The sequence below is a fragment of the Salvelinus namaycush genome, chromosome 5, assembly GCF_016432855.1.
Source record: "Salvelinus namaycush isolate Seneca chromosome 5, SaNama_1.0, whole genome shotgun sequence".
Lineage (NCBI taxonomy): Eukaryota > Metazoa > Chordata > Actinopteri > Salmoniformes > Salmonidae > Salvelinus > Salvelinus namaycush.
The window spans coordinates 17273495-17289138 of NC_052311.1; the positions used below are offsets into that span (position 1 = coordinate 17273495).

The window sequence follows — 15644 nt, forward strand, 5'->3', positions numbered from 1 at the left end:
TCAGGAGCAGAACGACGGATTTTGACTTTGTCAGCTCGGGAATTCGATCTTGCAACCTGTCGGTTACTAGTCTAACGCTCTAACCACTAGGCTACCTGCCTGCTACATGTAGTAAAATCTTCTGGCATGGTCTAATAGTGTGCTTTAATGTACCCAAGTAACCCAACTATGTTTTACTATCTAAAGTTTTTTGGTTTACTGTCTAAAGTTATGGTTTAGAACGTATTTTCAACGTATAGAAAGGACGTAGAAAGGAATAAAGTATAGAAATAAGGGAGGAAGGAAGGACTCATCTTTAAAATATTCGAATGGGGCCTTCGGGTTCGGAGCCTGCCGTATTTCGTTCGAAACTGTCGCATGCATGTCGCAAGTTGACGTCACTTGCTGCCTATAAACTGCGAAACAGGCGTGGGGAGACTATTGAATTGATATATGAAATACATGTTATTGGATTTTTGTTCATCAAAGTCAAACATCAAGCAAAAATAATAGACTTGTCTAGGTAGAGAAGACCACAGTAAACGCGACCAACGAGGATGTTTAAAAAGTAGGTATTACGCATGATTTCCCTAGCTAACTTGCTATCTACATGACCAGGCAGCTAGTTAGCTAATTATAGCCACTTAGCTAGCTAACTATAACATGTTCTTAGTCTTCCAAATAGACTTATCAACTGATAACTCTTGATTAGCTTTCATTTGAATGAAGGGTCAAACTAACATGAATGTGTTTCTATTGTCTCGTTTCAGATTTGATGAGAAGGAAAATGTTTCCAACTGTATTCAGCTGAAGACCTCTGTAATCAAAGGCATCAAAAACCAGCTGTTGGACCAGTTTCCAGACATTGAGTCATGGCTCAACCATATCATGCCAAAAAAGGACCCTGTCAAAATAGTGCGATGGTAAGTCAAGAGGATAATATTTTCCCCCTTATCAGTGGCCGTGTTCGAGACCGTATGTACAGTCAATGGTTTCAGATCAGCAAGTCCATGATGCACCTCTCTGATTGAGGGGTTGGGTTAAATGCGGAATCAAATCAAATTTATTTATATAGCCCTTCGTACATCAGCTGATATCTCAAAGTGCTGTACAGAAACCCAGCCTAAAACTCCAAACAGCAAGCAATGCAGGTGTAGAAGCATGGAAGACACATTTCAGTTGAATACATTCCATTGGACAACTGACTAGGTATGCCCCTTTCCCAGTGTGGGTAAATGTTGACTGATCAACAAATAATAATTAGTAGTTATTTATGATCATGCAAGGTGATTTTTTTTTTTGTTGATCAGTCAGTCGCAAGTCAACAGCACTGTCTGCTGCAATGTCGAACAAGTCCATTGTATTTTGAATATTTGTTGACATCAGTTTTACTAGCCCAAGATGGACTGTGAAGGAGTGTAGGCTAGCCTACTCCTTACCATCCAAGGCCCTTAAGTTATGTCTAGAGGCAAATTGACTCTGGCATCCAAAACAGTCTGATACTCCATATAAATGTGAATGGATTCTCAATTGCAATTTGGTTCAAGAAATACAAGGCCCTCTACTTTCATATCACATCAAAATAATTTAACAAATGCAAAAAAGACTTATTCTACATTTTAACTGTTGCAGCCAACAGTATTTTTTTAACTTTCAACACTTTTCTAGCTTCCTCCTTCCGTAACACACAGGTGTTCGGAGATGCTGGATATCTATTTCGAAACGGTGTCGGGATTGTTGTACACATTGGCCGCGTTGCATGCTTCGGCTGAGAACCCAAGAGGGCTGGTTATAGCCCCCCTTGGGTGAACAAGAGAAGAGTTTGACATGTTGTTTTGTGTTCCGTCATCCAACCTGCAGCCATGAACACATTGAAATCTTGACGGTGAATGGAGAATTGCTCTTCTTCAGACAAAGAGAAGGACCGTTCTACCCAACCCTCCGACTGCTGCATAAGTGTAAGACCTCTGCTCTTTTTGATGTGCAGGTGTCTGATGAATTGCTGTGTTGCAGTGTACTGTTCAGTAAGTTTCTCTGTTCATATTTTACAGACCCCTTTATTCTTCCACACCAACAAGTAGACAAAGGGGCCATCAAGTTTGTCTTAAGTGGAGCCAATATCATGTGTCCTGGATTGACGTCCCCAGGCGCCAAACTCTACCCCTCTGCCTCAGAAACAGTAGTTGTATCCTTCCTATGACCGATTATGCTGATCATTTATGTTCAGTACAACATCTTATTGGGCTGTATTCTCAGTGTCTAATAGTGAAAGTGTTTATTTAGGATCAGGCCCCCTGGCCCCCATCCATGTAATCATATTCATTGTGATCATGATGATGCTTTCAGAAACTAAGAGGTCCAAGTTCCCGTTGGAAATGGCTTACCACTAGATCGGCCCTCAAGTCGGAGTTCCAAGTGGGAAACTCAGACCAGCATTTTGATACCAGAGTGTATGAGTCACTGACCTTTCAATTCTCTGACTAAAAGATGGTAAAACAAAGCCATTTACAACCTTAATAATGTGTATAATGTTGCAGTTTGACCCATACATCTGGTTTTACACATTTTAACCTTCTGAACGCACCGTTATGTCAGCTTGTAATGATGTCATACACCAACATTGGTGTTTTAGACACTTCCTGTTAGTATCAAGTGCATGTGAGATGGTGTTTCCTTGACAATTGGTTTCAGGCCATAATGGCGGAGGGCAAGCAACATGCGCTTTGTGTCGGAGTCATGAAGATGTCTGCAGAAGACATGTAAGTATCACATCGTGTGCTTTTTCCTATTTGGGTCTTTCTATAATCTAGGGTACCAGGGAGGATTTCCTACACTGAACAACTTGTTACAGCTGTTGATAAGTCATTGATAATAATCTGTAAAAAATATTCTTCATGTCATTACATTAATATAAGGGGGCATAGCTATATTCAATAAAATTCACGAGTTGATGTTTAACCCTTTATCATGGTTGGTGTCTTGATGGATTTTTCCCAAAATCGAGCAACATGAAACATTACTTTTCTGACCTTGCATTTAAGATGGCGTAAGATGGCGTTATCATGTATTAAGCATTAAATCAGTTAAATTAGACATTGAACTTGGACCCTTTAAGAATCCTGGATCTAGCTGTCAGTTTTTTTTGTATAAAGCTCTCAGAAATGCAGTGCAGCTATTGTGGTGGAAAAACCACTCAGAAGGCAGTCCGATCTCAATATAAAAAGCTTTATTACGAGCATGCGTGCAAGGTAAAACCAATTCGACTCGCTCTTAGATTTCACAGACATTTATACAGACCCAGGATGGGAGGGGGTGTTGCACATGCCCTTTGAATGAGTCCGGTACTTCTGCTTATCAATAGATGGATTGTTTCACAGGAAGTTAGAACACGGTTTAGAAACAGTCGGGTTATATTTAGGGATGCACCGATATGACATTTTTGGCTGATACCCGATTATTTTCCTTGACAAAAAACCCGATACCGATAATCAATATTTAAAATTTTAGCGGCCTTTTAAAACATTCTAGTACAGTTAAATAGTTAACACACACACTGACCAAAAAGTTATTTTGTTGGCATTTACATTTGTCCCCATTACCTGTCAAACAATCAAAACCTATTTATTTTACTTATTTGTTGGGTTTCGTTGTTCATTTGTTCAGTCTTTTCATTCTCAACCAGGATTTCATCATACATGTCAAGCAGTGAAGTTTCAGCTCTGTCTGTCCGTGGCCTCTTCTGTCATGGGTCTTCTTCCTCGGTGCGCACTGTGTCCGTTTCCATCTTGTGCAGCTGTGTCTAACATTTCACATGAACCCTGTTTGTCTGCATCGAAGTAGCGGCCCTTGTCCCTAGCATCGAAAAAGGTGGCGACACAGTAAAGCGGGTCAGAGAATGCCACCGAATCGCTTGTTCACAGCCTCTAGTAGAGTACTTTTGCAAGTTAACCCCCCGGTCTGTGTCGGCAGTTTTGTTGAGCAGGTGTTTCACTGCCATGAGAGGGTATCACGTCTGCTGCAGACAGTTTCTCCAGTCAGTTGTTCAAATGGAGCAAGGAGTGTTCATGTTTCAAACATGTTCTCAAATGCCATTGCAATGGCAGCAGCGGTATGAGAACCAGCACATTCTTGAGCATGCAATACGGCTTTCCTCAGTACGAAATCCTCGTCGACCCACTGTGCTGTCAGACTCACATGCTCATGCGGCTGACATTGCTGGTCCAAATGTCAGTCGTGAAGCTAATAGCAGTGACGCTCATGGATGCTATGTTACTCTGGTAGGGCAGCATCTGAAAAATAGCACCTACTTGGTAGTGTGTACCGGGGCTCGAGGTGCTCGACCAGTCGGCAAAAGCCAACATCCACGACAGAGCACGGATGATTGTCAAGGGCAATGAATGCCATTATCTTGGCGTTAATGGATTTCGCCTTTGAGTTGTCTCTCTGAAATGTTCTTACTCTTTCAAATGACTGCTGGACTTGAACTTGTTTAGTTGTTGGAAGTGTGCTTAGTTTTTTTTCTGCTTTTGTTCTAAGTAGTCGCTGAACGTCTGGGGGTGATGCACTTTCAAATGAGTGATTAGGTTTGTGGTATTGAAATATTTCACTTTCTCCCCTCTGGAAAGAATAGCAGCACAAACGTTACATATGGCCTTTTTATTATCTTCCTTTGAAACTTCAAAATAGATCCACACAGCAGACATTGTGGGCTAGGTTAGGAATGCTGTGTTGCACATGTAGCGCTGTATTTTTCATGCCGTGATTACGTCATCTACCTATGTTATATAGGCATTCATGTCAGCTTTGACATCGGTTTTGCACAACAGCGTTAAACTAGACCGATCCGATGCCGACATTTGTAGCTAACATCGTCCGATTCCGATCTGCTTTCCAATATATTGTGCATCCCTAGTTATATTACAAAAGGGCAACTTGAAACAGTGCGATTTGAGCATATCAGGGAACAGAGCAACCTTACAGACAAGATGAGGAACAGAATAACCTGTCCCTTCTACAGGTCATATAAAATAACAAATCAAAATGTACTCTTCCACAATCTCCCCTTTTTATGGTATCTCAGCATAACTAGTCCTTGTACTGGAGCTCTGTAAACCAGGGGTTTCAGACTTCCCTGTCTGGGGGGAAATTGCATTTCAGTCATAAGAATGTTCTGTCCCTCTTCTTCCAGATAGGGAGCAGAGGGGACAAACAGGTTAACATTATTGCTCACACTTTGCGTGAGAATCCGTTTGACACAAAGGCACATACAAGTTACCAGCCAATGAAAACGTAGAGAACATAAAAGGAACAGATGTTTACAGCATTGATAAGCTCACCATCTTCCCAGGAGAAAAGGCTCTCAGAATTGTTCAGTCACAATGGCTGGTATAACCGATTCTCCTGCCTTAGATTGTTCTACCATCAGTCTGTCAGCCGCTAGAACCTGATTACTGACAGACTCATGGACAAGGCCTTAAGATTTTCCCCATGCTAGTATAAAGCAGTGGAAACTATAGCGGTTATTTTTTTCTAAGCATCAACAAGCTAGTATTATTAAAAAGTTCAGGCACCACTGGGTTGACTAGCTCTGCACCTATCAGAGTCCTAGGGAGAAGGGCATACTGGTCATCCATTAACAGGAATGATAGCATCCAAGCAGAAATCAGATGGAACTGGACAGGAGTGAGTGGTGTTTTTCAGGAGTGCAGTAAATAAGTTTCTGCAATAGGATCCATTTCCAGGTAGCAGTTCGTGTCTCATGTTATGGGGCGAAAACAGTTTATGGGTATGCATATCCAAAATTATCTATGAGATTGCAAAACCCAATGCTTCTAACCAAAAGAGTCACCTTAAAACCTAAACTGATACTGTCATTAACATGGTTCTAAAATAATTATGCATTGATACTTGGATGTGCATTTGGTGTCCAGCTGATTTATTTAAGTGTGATATTTTCTCACATCTGATCCAGGAAGAAATTTTCAGCTGTTGTGATAGCGCATGTGATGTTTGAGGAATGTCCAGAATATTTGTGACTCATTCATTACACCAGTGAAGACAGTTGTGCCTGGATCCACATTGGCTCTAATATCCCAAGATTGAACTGAGAAAGCCTCAAGGTAATGAGTTCCTTTACATATGTTTTTGCGCCTCGGATTGGACACTGAGTCTACAGGATAGACTATTGCACAACGCCCAGCGCTTTTCCTATGAATTATTCTGGATATATAGTGCATTTGCAAAGTATTCAGACCCCTTGACTTTTCACATTTTGTTACGTTACAGCCTTGTTCTAAAATTTATTAAATAGATTTTCTTCCCTCAATCTACACACAATACCCCATAATGACAAAGCAAAAACAGTTTAGAAATTTTAGCCAAATTATAAAAATATTTTATACATAAGTATTCAGACCCTTTACTCAATGCTTTGGTGAAGCACCTTTGGCAGCGATTACAGCCTTGAGTCTTCTTGGGTATTATGCTACAAGCTTGGCACACCTATATTTGGGGAGTTTCTCACATTCGTCTCTGCAGATTTACTCAAGCTCTATCAGGTTGGATGGGGAGCGTCACTGCACAGCTATTTTCAGGTCTCTCCGGAGTTGTTAGATTGGGTTCAAGTCCAGGTTCTGGCTGGGCCACTCGAGGACATTGATACTTGTCCCGATGCCACTCCTGCGTTGTCTTGGCTGTGTGCTTAGGGTCGTTGTCCTGTTGGAAGGTGAACCTTCGCCCCAGTCTGAGGTCCTGAGCGCTCTGGAGCAGGCTTTCATCAAGGATCTCTCTGTACTTTGCTCCATTCATCTTTCCCCTCGATCCTGACTAGTCTCAGTCCCGCCGCTGAACCTTCCAGAAGGACAACCATCTCCACAAAGGAACTCTGGAGCTCTGTCAGAGTGACCATCGGGTTCTTGGTCACCTCCCAGACCAAGGCCCTTCTCTCCCGATTGCTCAATTTGGCTGGGCGGCCAGCTCTAGGAAGAGTTTGTGGTTCCAAACTTATTCCATTTAAGAATGATGGAGGCCACTGTGTTCTTGCCTCGACACAATCCTGTCTGAGCTCTACAGACAATTCTTTCGACGTCATGGCTTGTTTTTTGCTCTGACATGCACTGTCAACTGTGGGACCTTTTTATATAGACAGTTGTTCCCTCCAATCAAGTTTTAGAAACATCAAGGATGATCAATGCAAACAGGATCCACCTGAGCTCAATCAAATCTTATAAAAGGGTCTGAATACTTATGTAAATAAGGTATTTTTTATTTATAATACATTTGCAAATATGTCTAAACCTGTCATTATGGGCTAGTGTGTGTAGATTGAGGGGGGGTTATTTAATACATTTTAGAATAAGGCTGTAACGTAACAATGTGGAATAAGTCAAGGTCTGAATACTTTCCGAATGCACTGTAAATAACATTTCATAGCCTAGTGGGCTTATTCACAATATGATCTGGTAATGAAATAACATGAAACAGTGGTGGAAAACTTGACCGTAATAAATGGCTCAAGTAAAAGTTACCCAGTAAAATTCTACTTGAGTTAAAGTATTTGGTTTAAAATATACTTAAGTGTAAATCATTTAAAAACCAGATGGCACCATTTAGTTTTTTAAAATTTATTTACGGAAGGCCACAGACACACTCCAATATTAGGACGTAATTTACAAACTAAGCATGTGTGTTTAGTGAGTCCGCCAGATCAGAGGCAGTAGGGATGACCAGGGATGTTCGGTTGATAAGTGCGTGAATTTGACTATTTTCCTGTCCTGCTAAGCATTCAAAATGTAACAAGTACTTTTGGCAAATGTATGGAGTAAAATGTACAATATTTTAAGGAATGTAGAAAAGTAAAAGTAGTCAAATATAAATAGTAAAGTACAGATACCCCCCCCAAAAAACTTAGGTAAAAATACTTTACACCACTGATGACAAATACATTTTGTTTTCCTTGTTACACCTGCAATTTTAAACAATAGAAGGGGCTTGAAAGTAGCCAACTTGAATTTGGAGCTCAGAAATTCAAGTAGACTGCTGGTATAGGCCTACCTTGAAAATCAGACATTCACCTCAATTTCGTGTTTGAAAAGTCCTTGTATCTATTGTAGCCAATTTGTAAGTTCTGCTCCCATATAATTATCAGTTTCATTTTTGATCTGTTTTTGTGAGCGATGTGGCCAGTTTTGTTTCCCGCTGCTTCAATTGAAGGGCGTTGCCCTACTCTGTTCCGGTAAAACCACGTGAGGTTATTGAGGACGACAACATCTGTTGGCTTTCGATACAAATCCTTCCATTATGTGTGCCTGCGTTGGCCACTGAAAGATTGCCATGCAGCCAGTCTATTTAGTCAGGCAATGTCCACAATATTCTCACATCAATGCATTGCAGAGGCCTAAAAATACATTCTTCTTCATGGAAAACTTCACCCAAAAACTATTTTGGTATGTTTCATTAGTCTATGGTTGATATACAATAGTCCCAAAATGTTGCATCATATGGAACAGAATTCTATATTTTGAAAGTTCCATATCTTAAACCTGATTGCTGACATCAAAATATTTTGGCAGTACATCAACAATGGACTAATAGTTTTTGGGTGGAGTTTTCCTTAAGTGGTAATGGCCTACTTTTGACACTTTACACTTTTTGGGGGAAGGGTGGGTTCTATTTTAGGCCCTATAAACAAATGACAATTAGGTGCTCGAAAAAGTCCCTGAATTTGACTTGCCAATGTATGTTTACTCTGCTTAAAGGATGTGTAGTCCAAGGTCTATGTTGTTGTATAGGTGGAGTTATGGGCCACTTTGCATATTTACTTTTATTCCTCTAAAGTACACATGTGGAACTGCATAAAACATTTTCTTTCAAACCATTTTGAAATGTTGATCAGTCACACATTGGCCCCCTTATTTATAGAAAGACCCATTTACACCGCAGAAATGTACTTGTATGTGTACCCAGTGCAGGCTGAGGGGAGGACAGCTCATAATAATGGCTGGAACAGAGCAAATGGAATGGCATCAAACTATTCCGCTCCAGCCATTAACGAGCCCATCCTCCCCAATTAAGGTGCCACCAACCTGTGTGTGTGTATACTACTGTACTTTTGTAAACTTGCCTAATGCTCATTTCACTTCACTTTTTTTGTGAGCAGAGAGAAAGTCAACAAGGGAGTAGGAGTTGAAACTGTTCACTATCTTAATGATGGACTGTGGCACATGAAGACGTATAAGTGAGATGTCTTCACCAACCCCCCTGGACAACGTGAAGCTCTTGACAGTGAGGCTGCCAGTCGATTGTTTACACCAATGGACTTAGCTGTGTAACTAGCTGGAGGCTTTGAACCAATCCCCAATTAATGCACAAATAAAAACCTGCATTCAAGATATTTTCCCTTCTTTTTCACAGCCTTTACATTTCATGGTGTCGTTGGGATTCACTTGCTACCAGGAGCAAAACATTTGAAATGGATTGTAGATCATAGTTACATGGATTTGACATTAAATCAAATAACTCTTTAGCGAATTGGAGGCTAACTGAAGATAAACTCCCAAAATAAATAAAAATGGTCACATTCAACATTTCAGGTGTATGTATGAGAAAACAAGTAATCTAGCTGACACTTGCCCATATTAAATCTACTCCAGGGTGTACAATAACGCTTGATGGGGCATGAATACAGGTGTGTTTTTAAACGTGTGCATTTCTCCGTGAAATGATTCAAAAGGCTTCAGAGAAGGGAGCCGAGAGGATACAGTTGTGCTATCGAGGAGAAGCAGACACCTGCTTATTAACAAATTCACACTCCTACATATGGCGGCCCATTTTCGGGTCACAAAGCAGACCTTTTCCCAATTGAGAACCACCTAGCATTGGTTGTTGGATACAGCCGTGGTCCTGTTCTGACAGCATTGGGAAATCAGTAGAGAAGATGTGATCAGGAAATAAGATTTGTCTCCTTGCATGGTCTCTAGACTGAAAAGCAGACTTGGCCTTGGAAAAACCTATCCCACCTGCTTTCCAATCTCTCAGTAGACATTTAAAGGTTATGGGTATGAAATTAGGGCTTTGACATCAGTGAAAACAAAATCCATAGAATACTTACCTTCCACATAAAATAATGGACACAGATATACTGGCGCAAATTAACTGATTACAAAATGAGGGTTACAGTTTCAGCCAATTATCAGATAGTGGGGTGTTAAGGAATGGGCCTGACAAGCATTTGCATGTCCTTCAAAAATGACCAGACTTAGCCATATTACATTGTCATTAGTCCCAAAAAGAAGTGTACAAAACATTAGGAACACCTTCCTAATATTGACTTGCACCCACTTTTGCTCTCAGAACAGCTTCAATTCGTCGGGGCATAGACTCTACAAGGAACATGTTGACTCCGATGCTTCCCACAGTTGTGTCAAATTGGCTGGATGTCATTTGGGTGGTGGTAACCATTCTTGATACATACGGGAAACTGTTGAGCGTGAACCAGTATAGTTGCATTTCTTGACACACTCAAACCGGTGCGCCTGGCACCTACTACCCCTGTTCAAAGTCATTTAAAATCTTTTGTCTTGCCCATTCACCCTCTGAATGGCACACACAATCTATGTCTCAAGACTTAAAAATCCTTTAACCTGTCTCCTCCCCTTCATCTACACTGATAGAAGTGGATTTAACAAGTAACATCAATAAGGGATCATAACTTTCACCTGGTCAGTCTCATGGAAAGAGCAGGTCTTCCTAATGTTTTATATACAGTGTCTTCAAAGTATTCACACCCCTCAACTTTTCCCACATTTTGTTACAGCCTGAATTTAAAATGGATTGAGATTTGTCAATGGCCTACACAGAATACCCCATAATGTCAAAGTGCAATTATGTTTCACATTTTTTACCAATTTAAAATTGAAAAGCTGAAATGTCTTAAGTATTCAACCCCTTTTCTATGGCAATCCTAAATGAGTTCAGGAGTAAAAATGTGCTTATCAAGTCACATAAGTTGCATGGACTCACTGTGTAATAAGTGTTGAACATGAATGACTACCTCATCTCTGTTCCCCACACATACAGATAATTGTAAGGTCCCTCATCAAGCAGTGAATCACAAACACAGATTCAACCACAAAGACCAGGGAGATTTTCCAATGCATCGCAAAGGGCACCTATTGTTAGATGGATTTTTTTTTAAAGCAGATGTTGAATATCCCTTTGAGCATGGTGAAGTTATTAATTACATTTTGGATGGTGTATCAATACACCGGCACTACAAAGATACAGGCGTTCTTCCTAACTCAGTTGCCGGAGAGGAAGGAAACTGCTCCGGGATTTCACAATGAGGCCAATGATGACTTTAAAACAGCAAAATCCTAGAGGAAAACCTGGTTCAGAATATCCTTGAGTGGCCCAGCCAGAACCTGGATGAACAACTCTGGAGACACCTGAAACTAGCTGTGCAGTGACACTCCCATTCAACCTGTCAGAGCTTGAGGATCTGCAGAGAAGAATGGGAGAAACTCCAAATACAGGTGTGCCAAGCTTGTAGCGTCATACCCAAGAAAACTCAAGGCTGTAATCGCTGCCAAAGGCGCTTTAAGAAAGTACTGAGTAAGGGTCTGAATAGTTGTAAATGTGATATTTTTATTTTGTATAATTTGCAAACATGTGTAAAACCCTGTTTTTGTATCGACATTATAGGGTATTTAGGGGAAAAAACATTAGAAAAAGGCTGTAACGTAACAATGTGGAAAAAGTCAAGGGGTCTGAATACTTAACTGAAAGCACTGTGCGTGTATATCTATTAGCTTATCAATAACAAGGGGTAAGATGAAACTGCTTCACTATGAGATAGGCCTATTTGGCTTTACAGTGCTCAGTATCTGGTTAAGCACTTGTCAGTAAGAACTATGATTTCCCATTATGACTAAATGCAGCAACAGTCTCAGCAGAAAAATTAATTTCATTTCGTTTTTGGTATTAGGAGGATAAACATGGCTGCCAATGTTTTCTTTCATCGGGTGTTTCAAGTGGGTAAAATAGTTACCTCAAAATAAAACTAACAAATCCACCAACAATTTCTATTACATTAGTGGCAACCAATCATGTGTAGCAAACTGTTTAGAGACATCTCAATACTTCAAGATTATTTCAAAATGTTCACTCCATGTGGCCTTAAACCCAGCAAAAAAATTAATGTCCCTTTTTCAAGACGCTGTCTTTCAAAGATAATTCATAAAATTCCAAATAACTTCAGATCTTCGTTGTAAAGGGCTTAAACACTTTCTCATGCTTTTTTTTCTACAATTAATGAACATGCACCTGTGGAACGGTCGTTAAGACACTAACACCTTACAGACGGTAGGCAAATAAGGTCACAGTTATGAAAACTTAGGACACTAAAGAGGCCTTTCTACTGACTCTGAAAAACACCAAAAGAAAGATGTCCAGGGTCCCTGCTCATCCGTGTGAATGTGCCTTAGGCATGCTGCAAGGAGGCATGAGGACTGCAGATGTGGCCAGGGCAATAAATTGCAATGTCCGTACTGTGAGACGCCTAAGACAGCGCTACAGGGAGACAGGACAAACAGCTGATGGTCCTCGCAGTGGCAGACCACGTGTAACACCTGCACAGGATCGGTAGATCCAAACATCACACCTGCGGGACAGGTATAGGATGGCAACAACAACTGCCCGAGTTACACCAGGAACGCACAATCCCTCGATCAGTGCTCAGACTGTCTGCAATATGCTGAGAGAGGCTGGACTGACGGCTTGTAGGCCTGTTGTAAGGCAGGTCCTCACCAGACATCACCGGCAACAACATCGCCTATGTGCACAAACCCACCATCGCTGGACCAGACAGAACTGGCAAAAAGTGCTCTTCACTGACGAGTCGCGGTTTTGTCTCACCAGGGGCGATGGTCGGATTCGCATTTATCGTCGAAAGAATGAGCGTTACACCGAGGCCTGTACTCTGGAACGGGATCGATTTGGAGGTGGAGGGTCCGTCGTGGTCTGGGGCGGTGTGGCACAGCATCATCGGACTGAGCTTGTTATCATTGCAGGCAATCTCAACGCTGTGCGTTACAGGGAAGACATCCTCCTCCCTCATGTGGTACCCTTCCTGCAGGCTCATCCTGCATGACCCTCCAGAATGACAATGCCACCAGCCATACTGCTCGTTCTGTGCATGATTTCCTGCAAGACAGGAATGTCAGTGTTCTGCCATGGCTAGCGAAGAGCCCGGAACTCAATCCCATTGAGCACACCTGGGACCTGTTGGATCGGAGGGTGAGGGCTTGGGCCATTCCCCTCAGAAATGTCCAGGAACTTGCAGGTGCCTTGGTGGAAGAGTGGGGTGACATCTCACAGTAAGAACTGGCAAATCTGGTCCAGTCCATGAGGAGGAGATGCACTGCAGTACTTAATGCAGCTGGTGGCCACACCTGATACTGACTGTTGACCCCCCTTTGTTCAGGGACACATTATTCCATTTCTGTTAGTCACATGTCTGTGGAACTTGTTCAGTTTGTCTCAGTTGTTGAATCTTATGTTCATACAAATATTTACACGTTAAGTTTGCTGAAAATAAACGTAGTTGACAGTGAGGACGTTTATTTTTTTGCTGAGTTTATTAACCTAAAATAAAATCAGCCACAAATACCAATAAAAATGTCAATTGTCTTAAACAAAAATGATCTATACTATAGATTACAGGAATGTCAAACTCATTCCATGGAGGGCCTAGTGTTAAACCATGCAAGGGGAGTTCCTTACTAATTAGTGACCTTGATTCATCAATCAAGTACAAGGTTGCAGCAAAAACCCGCAGACACTTGGCCCCCTGTGGAATGTGTGACACATTTGCTCTACAAATGTAATTTCTTAATCTGTTCATTCCTTTTCCACAATGGTATTATGTGCAGAGTGCAAATTCAAAAAGGTATAAAAGACTAAGAATAATGATTTGCCTCCTTCAAGTACTTGCCACCCTCCCTCATGCTCACAAACTGAATAAGAAAACTGTCTTTATTCACCAGTCAGGACTTGACAGCAGGTTAATGCCATGTCTGCCCCAAAGTGGGACGCCTTGCACTTTAGTCATTGTCGGAGCCCTCAGGGGGCAGGAATATCAAGGAATCATGAAAGTTGTGCCCATACGGGCGTAGTCTGTAAACTCCAAACATCATGACCTGCATCTGGTTTGGTGACATTCCGCTGAAGGTGATGGCTAAGTCAGAGCAGCAGCCCTCCACCACGTCCAAGTTTTTTTTGTCCATGCTGTCTTGGATGAGTGAACCCACACTCTTACTGTTGAACAGCCTCTTGCCCTGGATGTCCTCGCCATTCTCTGCAAAGACCCCGGTGTACTTCAGACATATAGCTAATTGTTTCTCCTCGCTCAGCTTCCACAGGGCTCTGCCTCGCTCCGGACACTTGTCCTCGTCCTTGAACACATTCACCAGCCTCTTGAGTGCCTCATAGCTCAGCACGATGCCGCTCTGGTACTCCACGTACTCCAGTTCACCCGATTTCATGGCATGGCCAATGTAGAAGGGCTCGTTGGGGTCCTTTGCCAGAACGAGGTACTTGAGGTTCTCGATGATGGCGAAGGTGGTGGACCGCGCCACGAAGAACCAGCGCAGGTCGCCGGCATTGTCATATGCGTGCTTCAGGGCCTTGCGCAGCTTGGCCCACTCGTCCTGTTCGTTAAGGTCCACCGCTTCGAGAGCTTTGGCCGACTCAGAGCTGTAGAATACGGCGTTGTCGCAGTGTTTACCCCAGGTGTCCTTGGCTGTGGACCAATACACCAGGACAGAAGGCTGAACCATGATGACGCAATAGACTCGCACTCTCTGGCTCAGCTCCACCATCTGGGAATCAGACAGGCTCTGTAGCTCGTCCTTGGTGGGAGCCTTGATGTGGTGGTGGTGGTGGTGGTGGTCCTCTGGGCTGGACTGCATGCCTGGTGTAAAGCTCCCCAACAGGGACAACAACAGGCAGAATGTGCCTCCCAGGGCTATCCCCTTCATAAAGGAGCTGCCTTCCGACAACATGTTTGTCAACAGCACACGCTGAAAGTAGGAACAAACCATTAATTCACCATATTACTAATCAAACTGGATACTCATGACCGTTAAAAAACACGCTAGCTACATACCTAACAAGTGACTGTCATTTCATGTTATTCGAGTGTGTTGCTAGCTAACTGTTACTGTTAATAAGCTAACTTTGTGCTGTTAGCATTAGCAAGGACATGACTCAACTGTCAGTGCAAAATTATAAAACTATTTAATGGCTGGCTACCCTAGTTATAACTTGACAAGCAGGTTACAAGTAATGAAGCAAGGCGAATAGCTAGTTAGCTTGATTTCTAGCGAACGTTACAGATAGCTAGATAGATTAGCTAGTCACAAAAATGCACATCTCATTAAGAGAAACGTTTCAACCCCCCCCAAAAAAATTAAGAAAGAAAGAAAACACTTACCTAAAAACGACTGCAGCTGACAGAGAATTCCCTCCTTTCCTTTTTAGTTTCCACTCCTGTCGAAGGAGATTTCCGTATGCTGATATACCTCAGGGTTGCAAGCTAGCTGTTGGATTTACAAACACAACGAACTTCCGGGTTCTTCTTCTTTGCTATCATGGCGTTCGCATTTGTT

The 15644-nt window shown here is 42.0% G+C and overlaps 2 protein-coding genes across 2 annotated transcripts; one reads left to right on the forward strand and one right to left on the reverse strand.

Annotated features, from left to right (window-relative positions):
- The first annotated feature begins 349 nt into the window (after nucleotides 1-349).
- Nucleotides 350-9370, forward strand: LOC120048013 (malignant T-cell-amplified sequence 1-A). Its single transcript, XM_038993680.1, has 6 exons — nucleotides 350-547; nucleotides 750-902; nucleotides 1840-1937; nucleotides 2031-2164; nucleotides 2671-2738; nucleotides 9137-9370. The coding sequence occupies exons 1-6, from the start codon at nucleotides 537-539 to the stop codon at nucleotides 9216-9218; spliced, it is 546 nt and encodes a 181-aa protein (XP_038849608.1). The 5' UTR covers nucleotides 350-536; the 3' UTR covers nucleotides 9219-9370.
- A 4168-nt stretch (nucleotides 9371-13538) lies between these two features.
- Nucleotides 13539-15601, reverse strand: LOC120047407 (C1GALT1-specific chaperone 1-like). The gene is made up of 2 exons (XM_038992926.1): nucleotides 15470-15601; nucleotides 13539-15056 (listed from the first exon to the last, which is right to left on the reverse strand). Exon 2 carries the CDS (start codon nucleotides 15036-15038, stop codon nucleotides 14079-14081), a length of 960 nt encoding a protein of 319 aa, XP_038848854.1. The 5' UTR covers nucleotides 15039-15056; nucleotides 15470-15601; the 3' UTR covers nucleotides 13539-14078.
- Nucleotides 15602-15644: the final 43 nt, after the last annotated feature.